This window comes from Solanum dulcamara, chromosome 6 (genome assembly GCF_947179165.1).
Source record: "Solanum dulcamara chromosome 6, daSolDulc1.2, whole genome shotgun sequence".
Lineage (NCBI taxonomy): Eukaryota > Viridiplantae > Streptophyta > Magnoliopsida > Solanales > Solanaceae > Solanum > Solanum dulcamara.
The window spans coordinates 6,004,885-6,024,326 of NC_077242.1; the positions used below are offsets into that span (position 1 = coordinate 6,004,885).

The 19,442-nt window shown below is 31.9% G+C and overlaps 2 protein-coding genes across 2 annotated transcripts; one reads left to right on the plus strand and one right to left on the minus strand.

Moving 5' to 3' along the window:
- Positions 1 to 2,120: 2,120 nt before the first annotated feature.
- Positions 2,121 to 9,561, minus strand: LOC129891713 (uncharacterized). Its single transcript, XM_055967167.1, has 2 exons — positions 8,739 to 9,561; positions 2,121 to 2,576 (listed from the first exon to the last, which is right to left on the minus strand). The coding sequence occupies exon 1, from the start codon at positions 9,421 to 9,423 to the stop codon at positions 8,749 to 8,751; it is 675 nt and encodes a 224-aa protein (XP_055823142.1). The 5' UTR covers positions 9,424 to 9,561; the 3' UTR covers positions 2,121 to 2,576; positions 8,739 to 8,748.
- An 8,097-nt stretch (positions 9,562 to 17,658) lies between these two features.
- LOC129891996 (fasciclin-like arabinogalactan protein 9) lies at positions 17,659 to 18,729 on the plus strand. The gene has a single exon (XM_055967509.1). The coding sequence runs from the start codon at positions 17,766 to 17,768 to the stop codon at positions 18,528 to 18,530; it is 765 nt and encodes a 254-aa protein (XP_055823484.1). The 5' UTR covers positions 17,659 to 17,765; the 3' UTR covers positions 18,531 to 18,729.
- Positions 18,730 to 19,442: the final 713 nt, after the last annotated feature.

Genomic DNA, 19,442 nt, shown 5'->3' on the forward strand with positions numbered 1-19,442 from the left:
GGTGCACTAAAGCTTTCACTATGCGCGGGGTCCGGGGAAGGGCCTGACCACAAGGGTCTATTGTACGCAGCCTTGCCTTGCATTTCTGCCAAATGCTGTTTCCAAGGCTTGAACCCGTGACCTCCTGGTCACATAACAGCAACTTTACCAGTTACTATATGAAAATAAAAACCATTATGTTTTGCATTAAAGAAGATGAATGAACAGTTAATTGACATATTTAATATAGAGTTATAATAAATATAATAAACTCAAGAGACTCAAAACATTATTGTGTTGATTTTAGTGTTATTTAAAGCTTACAATGAAAGATTTCTAATTGAAAATTCATGGAAAAGAATTATAATCAGACATTTTCAAGGAAGTAAAAGGCCAAAAAAAAATATGGATAACTATGTGCAACAAAGTTATAACTTATAAGTTACTATTTTGAACTAAAAAAAATTATAAATTTATGACAATTAAAACTTTATATAAAATACAAAAAGAAAGAGAAATCTTAAGAAATGAAATAAATAAATAAATAATACATCATTATTATGATCTTAATCGTTAAATATTAAAAAAAAAATACATAAAATTAACGCACAATCTTCTTATATAAAGGTGAAAGTACAAATACTAGGAAAATTTGATGGAAAAATTTATATTTCTAGTTTTGTTATTATATATAAATATAAATTATTATTATTCTTTTGTAATGAATTTATTATAACGGTCATTTAAAGAGTCTCTTCTATCCTCCAAAGCAATAAAAATTTATAGGATAAGCGTTCTATCCTACAAAGCAATCACCAAAACTTATAGAAAGATCAAAATATAGCCATTAGGAAAGTTTGATGGAAAAATTTATTTGCACAACGATTTGGCTTCTTTTTTTCCTACATGGTTATGTAATTTTTTTTTCAATAGCTAGCTTTCCCCTTTTGTATTTTTTTTTACTTTCTTAATTAAGCTTTTTGATTTTGTACGATCTATCTTTGTGTTTGCTTTATAACATTTTATTCAACACTCTTATTGACATAATATACTAAAATTTACATCACTTAAAACTCTTGTCAAGTTCTTACAATAAAATTCATGTAATAAAAAAATACGACTTACATGTAAATAAAAAAGGGATTATACCTTTTCGCCAATAATTTTGCGGGAGTCTGTTTAGATTTTTCTCATTAAATTGCTAGATTGAAGTTCGATCTATTTATCAAAAGAATATCACGAAAAAGGTGAAAATTTTCCATTCAACAAAATTTATTCAACACTTTTATTGACATAATATACTAAAATTTACATCACTTACAACTCTTGTCAAGTTCTTACAATAAAATTCATGTAATAAAAAAATACAACTTATATATAAATAAAAAATGAATTATACCTTTTCGCCAATAATCTTGCGGGAGTCTGTTTAAAATTTTCTCACTAAATTGCTAGATTGAAGTTCAATCTATTTATTAAAAGAATATCATGAAGAATGTGAAAAATTTTCATTCAACAAAAAAACATCTGTAATAAAATAAATAAATCTCATATAAGTAAAAAAATCTGAAAGCAATATATAAGCTATAAAATACTATTTTATAAAGTTATAAAAAAAAACTACGATTCTTGGCCAAAAAGTAATCCATAACTTTACCATACATATAAATTTGATCATTTCTTTTGTAACAAAATTTTCTTATGCCTCTTATTTATAGGACATAATATGGAATACCAAGTGACATCATGAATATGACTATTAATATGATTTAGGAGTTATGATTGTCAATAGTCATGGGAGTAATGGAATTAAAGACAAGTAAATTTTTATATTAAAAAATATGAATAAATGGAGTAGTAATTGACACATTCATTTTTATATATACTAAAAAATAAATAAATAGAAAAAATTGTCAAAAAAATGAGAAAAAAGATAAATAGAATCCTTGATTAAAAAGAGGTTTCACTTTCACTTTTCTTTTGTCTAGCTTTATATTATATATAGATGTAGAAGAGCGTCTCAAAATTCTGTGAAAACGATTTACCTTTCAGTATATAGGGGGAAAAAGGATTCATTTCAAAGGAGCAGAAATAAGTTTAAATCGTTTAAGAAAATTAAGTGGGGAAAGAGAAAGAAACCCTGAAAACAGAAACAAATTCATATGCACTGTGATAGAGATAGTCTGAAAGTACAATATGGTGATGGTGGTAGCAAACCATCAGAATACACCACTTTATTTTAGTTGCACAATATATCACCTAGAGTAAAACATACAACAATACACTAAATTTCATCTAAACCTTCTCACTTCGCAAGAGAGTAGAAGGTAGACGCGAAAGCAAATAAAACTAGAAGGCGAGAAATGAAAAAAACAATTTGATCGAGCTTTGATCCTTGAACGTCTTCCTTTAACACCAGCAACTCATTATTTGGTTACTGGGATTACTGCAGACAAAAGGAGCAACCTGGTCCTAATCCATCTTCCATGACTTCAATAACCATTAACAGCCATCCACATCTGATCTTCCGAGCCTATTTGCCTCAGAAAAGACCTATCCATCCTCATCGGCAAAGGGGAGCTAAGCTCCATCAGGATCTGTCAACCAAAATTAAAATGTGGATCAGAAACACAGCCCTCGCACTATTATGTTACCTCTAAGTCTTTTTCCTTAACAGTGCCAGGGAAGATGGTGAAACTAACCCTGATATATTCGGACTCCCATCATTATACTTTATGTTTGACAATCCGACACACTATGTTTAACAATGTCTAACTTATAACATGCAAAATCAACTATGGATGACAACTTGAGTTGCAATTGTGGTGTCCCTAAACCTCAAGGATTTGGGCTCCCTATGAGGGGACCAATACCATGTATTTGTTCCTTCCTGAATGTCAGTAGCTTTATGGTTTAATGCGTAATTCCTATTAAATTTGCACTCCTAATAAACAGAATGATAAAGCATGTCATATGACATATATCACATTACAACATGCTGAAAGAAATTAAACTTGACAGTCGTAGCAATTGCAGAACAAACCACTCTGCTTTCCTAGTACTGATGCCCATGAAGGAGCAGCATCAAATTGCAGTTCCTTCAGATCGGCACTTCTAGAAATTGCAGAATGCAAACAGAAAAATAGAACACTATACTCTTTAGTGATGACTCACATGAACTGACTGCAACACACCCGGAAGAACAGTCAAGGTGTGCGCAAGCTGACACGAACACCACTATTATAAAAAAAAAGAAATTGAACCAACTGCAACACAGCTACCCACCCACCCAAAAAAAAGAACGTGAAAGATAGCAGGAAGAAGCACAAACCCAATGGTTGGCACCATCAATACAAACATCATTCAGAAAACTTTCAAGAAGTTCAAAAGAAAAAGAAAATCTTAGCTTTTTAATTATGAAAAAAATCTTATTTTCTACATTTATAGACCAGTGTTTTGTGGATAAACAAACAGATTCTATAATTGGACCTGCATGCAACATACATGAGTAATAACTGTACTTCACATGAAGTCATGCTCCGTATAGGTATGGCTGGAAGGAAGGTTGGAAATTAAGAAGATATGATCTCCATCACGGGGTTGACTGACCCAATGCACAATCAAAGTAAATTCTATGTTGACTGCAGTACAAACCTCTTTCCTGTGTGCTGGATGGCAAAGAGGTCTGTGATAGAATTCTTCAAGGCCTAGGAAAGACTTAACAAACTCTCTAAAAGCTTATATCCCTCTTCTTCACTTCAAGTGTATATCTTGAATGAATTCAGAACATATCTGAGGAAAATTCTGGCGCCCCTACCCATGACAGAGTCAAGAGTTCAGAAAAGCTATAGTAATTTAACTCAGTAGAGAGGTACTCATCATAGACTTGGATACACAAGTTGCCAACAGAAATATCAGCCTACCTCACACACTCAGAAATTTTGTTGCCAATAGAAATGTGGTCCATCTTACAACGGATGCGTCCCACAATCCATTGATGGAACATGATAGATCATCTATATTTTCTTGCCTTCCTAAAAGCCGAAATTAAGCAAGCATTATTTTGATCGATCTCTGGCAATTTCAGTTGGATATTTGTAGAAAAAACTTGTAGAAGTTGAAGATGCATTTGGAATTGTCGCAGTTTTTAAGATTTGTGAGTGTTTCATGATTGGAAGAAGAATTTTTTGGTGAACAATAGTTTTTAAATATTTCTTCAACTTCAAAAAGTTCCTTCCAACTTTTGTGATATTCTTTATCAATTTTGAACGGAACACCTTATTTCAAAATAATAATAATAATACCTTCACTTTTGGCAAAAGATTTGCACAAACAAGAGCCCTAAAAGTTTTATCACGAAACTGAGTGAAGTTCTTTGTCGTACTTCTTCAACCAAAAAGCCTCCTCCAACTAACAAAAACAGAACTTCAAAGCTACAGCTATGCAAGTTCTTTTGTATAAAAAAAATATTTCAAAGGTTTTTCAGAATTATCCAAATGAAAAACAAATAACTCAGATCTTCAAAGTTTAATATAATCTGAACAAGGTAAAACCAGTATGCTAAATTTAAATTGAGTCACAAATTTTTTAGAACAGTTTCTTAAAAGCAGAAAGAGGGAATGAAACACCAAAAAAACATTTTGAGATAAAAAAATTGACAAAGCATGTTTGAGTTAAGGAAACATGATCTGTTTGCTAACTACTTATACTTTTAGGGAACACAAAGAAGCATCTACAGATATCTGACATTAGGATCTGAACATAGTTTCATTCATGTTACCTTCAGCAGCATTACAATCAGATCTAGGCTCACCAAGTACATTGTATGCTTTACCATTACTAGCCTTGAGAATTCTCCTTTATTTCCTCATTTTTACCTATTTCAACGCTAGCATAGAACGTCTATATATAGGATCAACTTATTTACATAGTAAGACCCTAGGATCAAACAATGCAAAGAGTTGGATGCCTCCTTGTTGAAACTTTGTGTCTCAACTATACTATTATTGTGTTACAAATTACATTTCCTTATCTTTAGATTTCTCTTTTCAAAAACGAGACTATAACTCAATTTTTATTTCATAGAATCACCTAAAAGTATTTGTCGAATCAAAATACTACCCGTATGTTCGGGTCAGATTATATAGATATATGTAACACAAACACTAAGAGGTTTTATAATAAAACTTACTTAAAAATGCAATCATCAAACTCACTTTATCAATTTCAACCCTAGCGAGTCCAGAGCCAAAAGGGTTAAACATTGTTGCCAAAATTCCAAAACGGTAAACAAATTTGGGATGAAACCAAAGGTGCATGGCCCTCCCCTTTTCGACATTCTCCCCCCAACCCCTTAACTGTTCTCCCACCCCCTACTCCTCTCTCTATATTAGTTAATCCAATTTGGAATTTATGTTTTCATTTAATAGGTATATAAATTCCAAATTGGATTAGTAAATATAGAGAGAGGAGTAAGGGGGTGGGAGAACAATAAAAGGGGAATGGGGTTGGGGTTGGATGGGGTGGGAGAATGGAGAAAAGAGGAGGGTCCCACAAATGGAGTAAGGCGCGTGGGGCCCTGTGCCTTGTTTTTAATTATTTTTTTTACATTCGTTAAGGGGCAAAAGGCAAGGCGCAAGGGCCCATACGCCTATGCCCCCTTGGTTTCATCCTAAATTTATTTGCCATTTTGGAAAAACAACTTTTTACCCTTTTGGCTCAGGACCCATAGAACGTCTATAAAGAATCAACTTATACAAAGTTAGACACTAGGATCAAATTATGCATATAATTGAATGCCCCCATACAAAGATGGCATCTAATAAATAATATTTCTTTTCTTTTCATTTTTCATTAGTGTTGTTATGGATACTTCTGTCATTTTACTTTTTGCATTTACAGCGGTATAATAGCATTTATCCACATAACCTCCATATTCCATGGAACCCCATACCGCTATCTGGAGCGCCGATGGTCTCGACAGAATAAGGGAAGTATGTATTTTGTAATTAATAGGGTTGCTAAATCCTAACTACTCATGAATAGTTATGAATGTTGTTTCCGATTTTATTGTAAAGGTCATCTTTTGTAATTTATAGGGTTGCTAATTTCCTAGCTTTAGATTTAGAGTAGTCATGATTACCCTTGGTAATATTTTGTTGTAAAGGTCATATATTGTCGTATTTTTTTTTATGACAAGAAAAACCTGCAACCGCTATCCTAACTAATAGGGTAATCCTAATTAATAGGGTTGCTAAATCCTAACTACTCATGAATAGTTATGAATGTTGTTTCCGATTTTATTGTAAAGGTCATCTTTTGTAATTTATAGGGTTGCTAATTTCCTAGCTTTAGATTTAGAGTAGCCATGATTACCCTTGGTAATATTTTGTTGTAAAGGTCATATATTGTCGTATTTTTTTTATGACAAGAAAAACCTGCAACCGCTATCCTTTGGGTGCACACAAGGTGAAAATATCGCTCCTATACAATAACTCGCAAACCACACAAGAGAGGTACCCCGCACTAGGCAAGCCCGATGCGACGAGCTCGACCCAAAAGGTAAACCCCTTGCTTTCGCTAGCAAGGAAAACAAGGGGTTTCGAACTTGAGACCTCCAACAAGGAAATCCAAGCCCAAACCACTGAGCCACCCCGAAGGGTCTATATTGTCGTATTTTGTAATTAATATATTTGCTAATTCCCTATTGTTAGACTAGCAATAATGATGAATGACATTCGTCATTATTTTGTTGTATTATGTAATTCATATATTTGTTAGTTCTATAACTTATCTTTTTTATGTCTCGTGTTTAAGGTCTTCATTTTCCTTTTTATTACTTACTCAAGTTGAACTTCTTATGAACACAGTCTTTTTACCTTCACAAGATATGGGGTAAGGTTTGCGTACACTCTATACTCCCAACAAAATAATAGTAAAGACGAGATTGCCAATTGCATTCTTAGGGTCTAACTATGTAAATAAGTTGATCTTATACAGACATTCTATGCTAGGGTTAAAATAGGTAAAATGAGATTGGCAATTGCATTCTTAAGTTAATTTTAAAAACCTTTTGGTATTTGTATTAATTATATCTATTTAGTCCAACTCTAACGGATGGATAGTATATTGTTTCGACAGATACATTTTTATGAGATCATATAAAATAAAAGTAGAGTTATGGTCTCAACCTTGAAAAGAGAAATCTAAAGATAAGGAAATATAATTAGCAACACAATATTAGTAAAGACGAGGCATATAAGTCAAAACATAAACTGAAAAATACATGCCTTGATATGATAGACTACTATCTATCTATGAAGCTTCTAAACTAAATATCTGAGTACTAACTTGTTGCAGTTTTTAAGATTTGTGAGTGTTTCATAATTGGAAGAAGTGTTTTTTGGTGAACAATAATTCTTAAATATCTCTTCAACTTCAAGAAGTTCTTCCAACTTTTGTGATTTCTTTATTAATTTTGAACGGAACACCTTATTTCAAAATAATAATCATAACACCTCCACTTTTTGCAAAAGATTTGACAAACAAAAGCCCTAAAAGTTTTCTCAAGAAACTCCGTGAAGTTCTTTGTCAAACTTGTTCAACCAAAAAGCCGCCTCCAATTAACAAAAACAGAACTTCAAAGCTACAGCTAGGCACTTGACAAAGCATGTTTGAGTTAAGGAAACATGATTTTATGCTAACTACTTATACTTTTAGGGAACACAAGGAAACATCTACAGAATATTCATGATAGACGGTCGAATGCCAATGGCACAGAAAAGGTGGGGGGAAATCACCAAATCACACGGACATATATTCTCAAGAGATATTCAAAGTAAAGGAAAGAAAATGCTAAAACCTTCTCTTATTTTTCATCATAAATATGCCAAGGTATTTTCAGTTCCATTTTCAAGTTTTGTTTCTACTTAGTGCCTATAACACAACAGCATTTCAGTATCCTGTTTTGTTATTTACTCAATAAGATAAAAAGTGCGCTGATAGTCAACATTGCAAGCATAGGACCTATACAAAACCTGAAGTAGAAAGAGGATTGTAAATGTGTCCTTATGAGCATTGAGACAGAATTTTGTTAATCTCTGAAACATGGCGACCGTCTTTGATCATATTTGTGTGTGTGGTAACCAATTATATGAAAGTAAAAGTTGCACTAATTTGATTATTAGTGAGACTGACAAAATCTTATAACAAGCATCTAAGATCAGGACAAAAGCCTGAATTTGCATACTATAAGATGTGTGGCACTTACAAGCATTCAACTGTTACTTGCCAACCAAAGGCAATAACAAAGATAAATCCAAAGATGAGTAACGGATGACAATCCAAATCTATATTATAGTATCAACCGTAAAAAAAAAAAAATATATATATATATATATACTCTTTCCTCCAAATAGTATCAAATGAAAACTTTTTTCTTATGTTTGGTAAGGAAAACAACCTTAGTGATTACTCCTCTCTACCTTCGTGAGGTAGGGGTGGAGGTAGGGGTAAGGTACATACACACTCAACCAAACAAGCTCATAATAAACAAAATCACACTCATGAAACAAGTTCAAACGAAATTCACAAATCCAAATGAACACCAAAAGGGACTACTTTACAAAAAATTGGGTAAATTGAAACGACATAAACACAAAGGAAATAAAATGTTAGATCATTTGCTCCACATTTCTAGAAAAAATTCCTAACAGCAATAAATACGAGTATGAAAGATATCAAAAGATGAGGAATCATACCATTATGCCATCATCCACTAGAGTTGGGCCGAGCCCCGCTAGATCTAGGCCGGTTCACGAAGTTCACAGAATCAGCCTCACTAAATCCCCTCATTCGTTCATACCCACCTCCCGATTTCGGCCTACCGTTCTCTCCATATCGATTAGGTGACGACCCAAGATATCCCTGATGATGATGATGATGCTGACCAGCCCCAACCTCCGGTCTAGCTCTCACTCCCTGACCACCCTTCGCAACATCCGGCACCGGTTTCTCCTCCCGTCCTACAAAACCCGGTCTAAGATGTGGCGGTACGAACCGGTTCGACTTTGGCAAAGGCGATTGCAAAGGTGAAGGCGGGTTCACAGGAGAGGAAGACAGTGAGGTTGTGCCGGATCCAGTACGGCCTTGAGGACGAAGTGAAATAGAGTCCGATTCAGCATGGATTTGATCCGGTGGGCTCTGTAACTTAGTTTGTTGCTGGATCGGAATAGGCTGGGTTTGAGGAATGGAGATTGGCTTGGGAGTAGGCCGGCTCAGGACAAGCATATGTCCATGGATACGAGAGTTGGAGATAATAGTCTTGTTACGACTATCTAACGACGACGATGAAGAAGAGTTTGGTTTACCAGAGTTATTGTTAGTAGTTTTCTTCTCGTAGATGTCGTTGAAGTTAAGGGAGGTATATTTATTGGTTCTTGCCATCCACCACGACCGCCGCCGCGTTCCGCCGTAGAAGGAGAGATATGTAACTTCCGGTGATCGGAAAAAGAGAAGAAATGGTTTTTACGATCTGGTCTTTTTGGGATCTGTGAGAGATAAAGGAAGAAAGGGAGGAATGAAGTGTGGGGATGTGCACGTTATATCTGGGGGGACTTTGCTTATTCAGGAAGATATCTGACGTGGCAATAATATGGATGTTGATTGGTCTTGATGAAGTGTCTAAATCTTTGACACTTGGCACTTTTTTTTAAAAAAACTTTTAGGTGTTTGTGACAATTTTGTTATTCTCTTCTTCTTTTTTGGTTACGAACGAACACTTGGAGTCATTTGTCTCGTTTTTGTTTGTTCTTTCTCCTTGCGATTCCTAACAAACTTGATCCATAGTTTAGAAACAGTAAAGGAACATTTTGGTACTACGAATAATGAATAATAATTTTGAGATAATATGTAAGATTATTTTATTTTTTATTTGGTTTAAGACCTATGTTATTTTTAAAATTGTTTATTGCATTATTTGTATTTTAATATGAATTAATAATTATTTTATATATATGATGAGATAACTTTTATCTATCTTATTCACATACCAAATAACCGTCAGAAGGTATGTATTTAGTTCTATCCATGGGCGTTAGCCAAGTTCGGTATTATATTGTAAATTGATCTGAGTAACGTATGATATTTATGATTTATTTATGTATTTGATAAATTTTAAAAGGGTAAGTATTTAAAAGCTAAAACTCGTTTAAAGTCAAATTGGCATCTCAATTTGGACAAATTGATGGGTTACATGTATATATAAAATTATAAAGGGACAATTTCAAATATATACGATGCTTATATAGTGAATGGTCATTTTTTTGATAATTATTTTTGTCGAATGGTCATTCATTGTATAGGCATGTATAGTCAGTGAATATTTCATGTATAGTTAAGTTATATTCAGTTTTTAAATGTATCATAATGTATATTCAGTGTATAACTTATGTATAAATAATCTATATTGTATAGTCAATGTATACTTTCCATGATTTTTGGCTAGTCGCTCTATATTTTTTATGATTTTGGCTATTTTTTTTTATGTAAATAAAACATGACTATATTTATTGAAAACTAATTAATTTATTATATGTATTTAAAATTGTCCCAGTCATAAATTGTTTGAAGGACGTCCCGATCACTTAAGCAAAACAAGTGCAAGTCATTATATTTTACGAAACACACCACCTAGCTAATTATCAATTTTAGTAAGGGTATTTAACTTAAATTCTATAGTGAAAAAACCCAATTACAATTCATTCTGACTTTTTTGGTAATTACCTGAAATTCTTTTTTTTTTCAAATTTCTGATACATACGAATGACGTTGATACATCGCGATTTGATACATAAGTCATTTTTATGATACATCTCTAGTTGATACAAACCTAATATTTTAATATCAACAAAATTTTTGAATCAACTTATAACACCTAATATATCATAAACACAACAAAAAAAAGTTTTACTGATACATTTTGTGTGTGGTTTGTATCGACTAGCGATGTATCATGAAAAAGACTTATGTATCAAATTGCAATGTATCAGCATCATTCGTATGTATCAAAAGAGGATTTTTAAAATTTTTACAAATGGTAGGAAATAATTAAAAATATAAGAACATAATGTGTGTGATTTAGTAATTTTTTCTTTTAGTAATCCACTCATTAAGCCCATGACAGGTGAGAGACCAACAAATTTGGGCTTATCAATTCCATCCTTGAAATATAAGGGAAACTTACATAAATATACAATATTAAAAAAATATTTATCATTTATAGCAATAAAAAAATAATTTCACTGAACACTTATAATACATTTATAATACAGTTTTAATACATATTGCAGAGAACTATTTATAAAACATATATAATACAAGTTTTATAGATGGATAATACATTTATCACATATTTTAATAGATTTATAATACATTATGTTAGTTTCTTACTACACAAACATAATATATATTTTAAAATACTTATAATACATTTATATTGTATGCATAATTCACTTTTAATACAAGTGTAGATTTATCATAATATTGCTATATATTGCTATAAATGGTAATAAATAAAAAATACCGCTAAAATCAGTAATTAATTTTTAAAAAATACTCAATCAAGTAATTTTTTCGAAATCTAAACCATTAAGCCCATGACAAGCGAGAGATCAACAAATTTGGGCTTATCAATCCCATCCTTGAAATCTATACATGGTTTAATGTATGGGTCAATCTGGCAATTGGGAAACTTTAACATGGGGAACTTGTGTTTGTGTGATGACAGGACTAAACATTTTGATACAATAAAGCACTGTTTTTGTTCAGAAGGATGATCCGTGGCCCAACTCTCAGCCCTCAAGTTCCAAAATACTTTTGTTTTTCTTCTTTGGGTAGAATAAATTTATTTGGTGAAATACAAGATAGAAATGTTCATCTACTGGTGCTTTTATGGGGATTTTATTTATTTCTTAGGATTTCTATTCAAAATCATTGTAGTTCCTTTTCTGGCGGTTGTGGAATGGTCACCTATATATGGTAGTTGGTAAGGTAAGTTGGGTGGTATTTTTATGCGACCAATCTTTCTAATCATGCGCGGGCCGGATTTAGAGCGTGTGAAACTCATCACTATCTCATAAGGGTGTTGAGACCAGTGGTGGAGCCACCTTGTGGCTAGAGGGGTCCCGAACCCCCTTCGACATAAAATTATACCATTTATACATGGTTAAAATATTTTTTTATGTATATAAAGTATATATCAAACCCCCTTCGACTAGTTTGTGTATCTACTTATTCAGATTTTGAACCTCCTTCTTCAAAATCCTGGCTCCGCCATTGGTTGAAACCATATATACCAACGAAAGCGTCATTTTCTCTGTAGTGTTGTTACACACAGTTGTCCGCCTAGAAGGGCAACTCACTCTATAAGAGCATTTAGACCATTGCATGTTACATGAAAGTACCATTTTTTCCGCAGTATTATCACACAATTGCCTGCCTAGAAAAACAACTCATTATATAGTGTTGTCACACAAGATACGCACATCGGGCGGCCGTGTAGCAAGTAACAAGGACAGCAACCAAAAGTTCTTGTTCATGAGTTCATCTTTGTAAGTTATAATTAATTGTCATTCCAAAGCGCACATGAGGGTTTTTTCTCATATAGAACATTAGGGAGCCTTATGTCCCTTAAATATTTTTCTATTCATCTTGTCTCATCTTTGGTATATCAGGTATATCAATGAATTGATTATGCTATGTATAATATATATTCTAAAATTATACAGAATAAATAATCTCACAAGAAATAAAATCCGAAGAACTATTTACATACAATAACATAACATCAATTAAGACAGAAAGCAAGTTTTCACTCACTATTAAAGCATTATCGCAACTTTACTATTTTCGGCGTAATAAGGTTTTAGTCTTGACGAGGGCACCCGTATAATATAGTTATCAAAGGAATTTTATGAAGCAAGTCTCCCGTTTCTTTTGCAATCCAATAGAAAACAACTTCCACAAAAATATGGATTTCTCTAGGTATGCAATTAGGGGTGTTCACGAGTTGGTATGGATCGGTTATTGGTCAAAATTAAAATCAAACCAATTTAATCAGTTTTTAAATTATTAAAATCAAATCAAACCAAATACAATATTTATTTATCGGTTTGGTTGTTATGGATTTTGATTTTGTTTGGTTCAGTTATTAAGCGTCCACAAAAATAAAAGAAAGGATTCATTCAAAGGAAAAAAAGATAATAATTCATTTTATTTTTTTTAATTAAAATGGTTGACATTACAGAACTTTCGATCACTGAATTTACTTTGAATAAAGCTTCAAAATCCACCAATATGGCCTAGACAAGGAAGATACAATGACATTCCTAATCCACCAAGAACTATCATAGACACTCATGTATTAAATAAGATAAATGTTCTCGTCTTGGACGATTTAGCTTTCATAAATAAATTTTGATGAAAACATATTTAAAATATTTAAAATTATTCATAAAAAATAATATATTGTGTATGTATAATTATAATATATATATATATATATATATATAAAAAAAAAATTCAAACAATATTCTATTGCAAGAGTTGTGCCACAAAAAACCTGTATGAAGAACAGAAAGAATACTTAGAAGATACATACTTAGAAGATATAGAAAAAGATTATACACTAATAAATATAGAAACAGAATTCTATAATTTCCAAAAGGGAATAAATGCACTAGGAAAGATAAATAACCCTAAGGACTTAGACAAAATAATTTCTATACTAGATGAAATGGAAATAATTGGAGAAAGACCCCTAGTACATTGGGATAATAATAAGATAATGTGTAAATTAGAAATAATTAACCCAGAATATACTATAAAGACTGCTGCTATCGAAGCTAATAATGAAGATACAGAAGAATTTAGTAAACAAATTAAAGAATTACTAAAGTTAGAAGTAATAAGAAGATCCACTTCTAAACATAGATCAGCCGCATTCATGGTTAGAAATCATAGTGAACAAGTAAGAGGAAAAGCAAGAATGGTAATTAATTATAAAAGGTTAAATGATAACACTAAAACAGACGCTTACAAATTACCAGACAAAAATGAATTAATAAATAGAATACAAGGTAAAAAGTTCTTTAGTAAATTTGACTGTAAATCAGGATATTGGCAGGTGAAAATGCACTCAGAAAGTATAGAATGGACAGCATTCACATGTCCAGAAGGACATTTCGAATGGTTAGCCATGCCTTTCGGGTTAAAAACTGCACCACCTATATTTCAAAGAAAGATGGATACTATATTTGGAGAATATAAAAATTTCGTATTAGTATATGTAGATGATGTGTTAGTATTTAGCAAAGACATACAAGAACATCTAGGACATTTACAAACAGTGTTCCGGTTGTTTGTTAAAAATGGAATCATAATTAGTAAAAAGAAAATGGAACTGTGCAAGACTCATATTAATTTTTTAGGAGTAACAATAGGAGAAGGTAAAATTAAATTACAACCACATATAGCTAAAAAGGTACTAGAAATGCCAGATAGATTAGATACAACCAAAGAACTTCAAAAAATTTTAGGATTAGTAAATTATGCTAGAAATTTCATTAAAGATTTAGGAAAAATAGCAGGACCACTATATGCTAAAACAGGTAGTAAAGGACAAAAACATTTTAATATAGAAGATATTAAGTTAATACAGCAAATAAAAGACAAGGTTAAACATATACCAGATTTACAAATCCCCCTAGAAACAGACTACTTAATAGTACAAACTGATGGAAGTCAGTTAGGATGGGGAGCTGTCTTAAAAAGTAGACCAAATAAATACAGTAGTAAAAATGAAGAAAAAATATGTGCATATCAAAGTGGTAAATATAAAGAAAAGGAAAATATGAGTAGTATAGACTCAGAAGTTTTAGCAATAATATATGGTTTAAATAGTTTTAAATTATATATATTAAATAAACCAGAAGTATTAGTAAGAACAGATTGTGAAGCAATAGTTAAATTTCACCAGACAATAAATAGTAAAGCAAGTAGTAAAAGAAGATGGCTTAATTTTATGGATGTTATCTCTATATACAACAATATAGTTTTTGAATATGTAAAAGGAAAAGATAACGATCTAGCTGATAAGTTAAGTAGATTACAACTAAAGACTAATTAAACAAACTATGTTTCAGCATGAGACCAACTGGCCAACAGCCAGCAGACAAAGGCAAGAGAATAGCCCCAGCAGACTCATACGCCCAGACATTACTTGATAAGATTAATTTTAGACCTCAAGGAACCATTGAGATGATGGAACGAATATATTTTGGTAAATTTAATCTAATATCCTATCCTCAATGTAACCTCTCATTTAGAATACTTCCAGAATGCAATATAGACAAGACTCAAAAATGTTTAGTAGACAATTTATGGATAGCATACAATAAACAAGACACTAAACATTTTATTGCAACTAATAATGCATTATGTCAATATTTTTCAGACAAAAATAGGGAAAACAAGTTTAAATATTATGTAGTTATACATGGAAAAACAAATGGCGTGTTTAAGACTTGGTTAGAAGTAGTAGACTCTATAAATGGAATTAAAAACCCGCTTTTCAAAGGATTTAATAATTTTACAGAAGCCTTAGACTATGCTAGAGGAATTCTAGGCCCAAACTACTACATATCTCCAACTCTCAGACAAAGCCAAGCCCAAATACCCCAATACAACATCCAAAAAGATACAGACAAAATTATATTTTGTGACCATTGTTCCACCATGACCGAAGCCTTCAAGAGATTGAATATGGTTAGCTTCTTAATTTTTAACAACTTCTATGGATTAACCTATAAATTCCTAGGAACTCGAATTGGCCTTAACAGTCTATTTGAACAAATGACGTAATTGTGGCCAGAAATATCCGGGGTGAGGTTAAAGACGAAAAGTGTTAAAAGTAAAGTTAAGAAGAAGAGATGAACGGGGTAAACCAAAACAAAACTGAAGTATATAGGCTGGAAACCAGAACTATCAACCGAAAGAGTCCTTCGGGAGACTCGTAGATCTGGTGTAACAACGCCACGTACTGAAGTTAAAAAAAATTATAAAAAAAAAGGGGAAATTATGGAAAAATTTGGGTAAAATTAAAAGAAACATGACTAGACAAATTGAGAGAGGGAGTACTGAGTAGGTTTTTACAACAATAAGTCAAAAACCGTTGAATTAAGTTGAAGTTGAAGTAATTTGAAACATCTTTGAACCATCTTTTTAATTATTGAAACATCTTTTTAATTTTACCCAAATTTTTCCATAATTTTATATATATATATATATATATATATATAAAAAAAAAATTCAAACAATATTCTATTGCAAGAGTTGGGACTACATGTCTCAACTTTGGAACGGGAAGGAACTGAACACGAGCTCGAAAATTTAATGTTGAAGTATGTGATCATTTTATGGATTAAATATGTGATTTTTTTATAACGATGGCAGTAAAACTTGAATCGAGGACCTTTGTCTGCTCTTTATAACATATTGAAGTATGTGATTACTTCATCCAAAACTTTAAGTTGTTAAACAGAGTGGGCATTTAATATTTAACTTCTGTCAAGCAGTGCCCCTAGAGAAAAATCTATCCAAATGAATATGGAGTCACATTAATATATTCACAAAGAAAATGACTGTGGCTGGCCCCCAAGAAGGCAACTTGTCTTGTAAAAGTATTTCTAAGTGGAAACCATACTGGAAATTCCAAAAGTGTTGCTAGTTCTTTACTGTTAAATGTCCAAAAGGGATTAAGACATTCCACAACAACAACAAAAAAAAAATTTAAAATTTTTAAAAAATAAAATAATAATAATAATAATAAAAAAAATAATATATATATATATATGGACCTATCTAATAATAACTTTAATGTATGACAAGCTAAGTTGTTCTGTTTCTTAGTTGAAACCATATAAGTTTTATCACCTATGTTGAAAGCCATGTTATGCCACTCTGTCAAATGTCATTATTATATGTTTTTCTTATATAAAATTTGTATTTCAGCTCTGTAGTTGGTATTGCCACTTTGGTTAATTGGATCTGGTTCTTTTTCAGCTCTTGCCTACCCTCTTTTTTAATTAATTTTTTTTTTCTATTAAAGTCAAGCAAGATGATCTTCTAGTTCATTACTGAGTTAATTTGAAGTGCCTTGTAAAAATCAGTTGACAAAGAGTGATTAGTACCCTTTAACTACTACTATTAGGTATTAAAGTACCCCAACTTTGGTCAACTAGACAATTTTTATCTCATGAACTAATTTTTGAAGTCGAGTTAGGTTCAAATTCCGTGATATTGGACCCAAATATGTCTCTGTTTTATGTTTCTCAATGTTGAACTCACGTGTTATTCTATTCATGCTCTAGTTGTCTCAGCTAGACATGCCGAGAGGTTTTAAAGTGTTCCACAATACTTGTTTTGATGTTATGTTATCCACACTCTAGACTCCAGTTATCTACGAGATTCGAGAAAGTATTAAATTGTTCCCCATTAGTTAAAGGAATGAGCAATATTTTCTTAACATTATTTTATTCTATCTAATTTTTTCATTGGTTATTATATTTTCTTTTTCTCACATAATATTTGCCTTGATGCAAGTCCACAGCCAGCTCATTCCACCAAGGATTAGCCCCAAAGCTTATCCCATAAATTCCACACAATCCTCTTTACTACACACATCAAATCACCAATCCTATTTCTCTCCATCTCACATTTCTCCTCCAACAATGGCTCATCAAAAGCCTCTTTCTCTCATTCTTCTATCTATAATCCCACTTTTCTTCATTCTTTTTCCTCAAATAACTCAAGCTCAATCTCCAACAGCACCAGCACCTGCTCCCTCAGGACCAATTGACATCTTTGCAATCCTCAAAAAAGAAGGACAATACAACACATTCATCAAATTCCTTAATGAATCACAAGTTGGAAACCAAATCAACAACCAAGTCAACAATTCCAACCAAGGCATGACAGTTTTTGCCCCATCAGACAATGCCTTTAACAACCTCCCAAGTGGCACACTCAACAAACTAAATGACCAACAAAAAGTACAACTCATTCTGTACCATGTCATCCCAAAATTCTACACATTTGATGACTTACAAACAGTCAGCAACCCTGTTAGGACACAAGCAACAGGGCCAAAAGGTGAGCCTTTTGGACTTAATTTCACTGGATCAAACAATCAAGTGAATGTCTCATCTGGTACTGTAGTAACAAATGTTTATAATGCTATAAGAAAAGACCCCCCATTGGCTGTATATCAATTAGACAAAGTTTTAGTGCCTTCTGAATTTACTGATGCTAAAGCTCCATCTAGTAATGATGCCCCTGCCCCTGCTGGTAACACAACCAAGAAAGGTGGTAGTGCTGATAAAACAGCAGCTGAAGAACCATCATCAGCAAGTACTAAACCAAATGATGCTAAGAGGATTAATGTTGGAATTCTTGGTTTGATTTCTGGTATTTTCTTGATGGGAGCACTTTCTTGAAGGGGCAAAAAGTATTAGAGATATTAAATTATGATCTTTTGCTTATAAAAGTTCATTCTTGCCATTTTGTACTCCTTTATTTTCTTCATGATTGATTGTTGTTTGTTAATTTTTATGATTTCATTCTTTTTCTGATGTAATTTCTTTCTTCATATGAGTAATTACAGCTGTACAATAAAAAAAAATGTAGTTGTGCTTTCTTTTATTTACTTATTTATTCTACATTTCTTGTTGGGGTTGGGGGGCAGGGGGAGTAGGTAACTAATGCATATTAGAGTATCTTGATTTTTTCTCCATCAAATGTTGACTAACATGTTTTGATCCAAATGATCACATGCAGCATGACTTTAGGGAAATAAAAAATTGTAAACTCTATTACACAATGTTATTTTGATTATAAAAAATAATAATAATAATAATAAAAAAAAAAAATCTACTACACAATTGGAGCTTTAAAACTATAAGGGGTCGTTTGGTTTGAATGAAAGTTATGATACGATTAGTTATGATGTGATAAATTGTGTTGGGATTAGTTATGTTGGGATAAGTTATGTTGAGATTATTTCTTATTGAGTGTTTGGTTTGTTGTATTCAAAATAATATCCATTGCATAAATTTTAAGAATAGGTTGTTTGTTTACAAAAATACCCTTCACTTTATTTAGTTTTTTTTATATTTTATTTGCAAGATTTAATTATTCAATATTTATTCTTAAAATAAAACTTTCATCTTCTTTACCTTAAATATTTTTATGTGTGCATTTTCATAATGTCCGTATGTATTTAAAAATAAAACTTTCTTCTTATTTAATTTTAAAATAGAATTTTCATTTTAAGTTTGTTAAAGTAAATTTTTTTTATGAGAAATCAAAATATAAATAAACATAAGAATTAGTCAAATAAATTTGTAAAT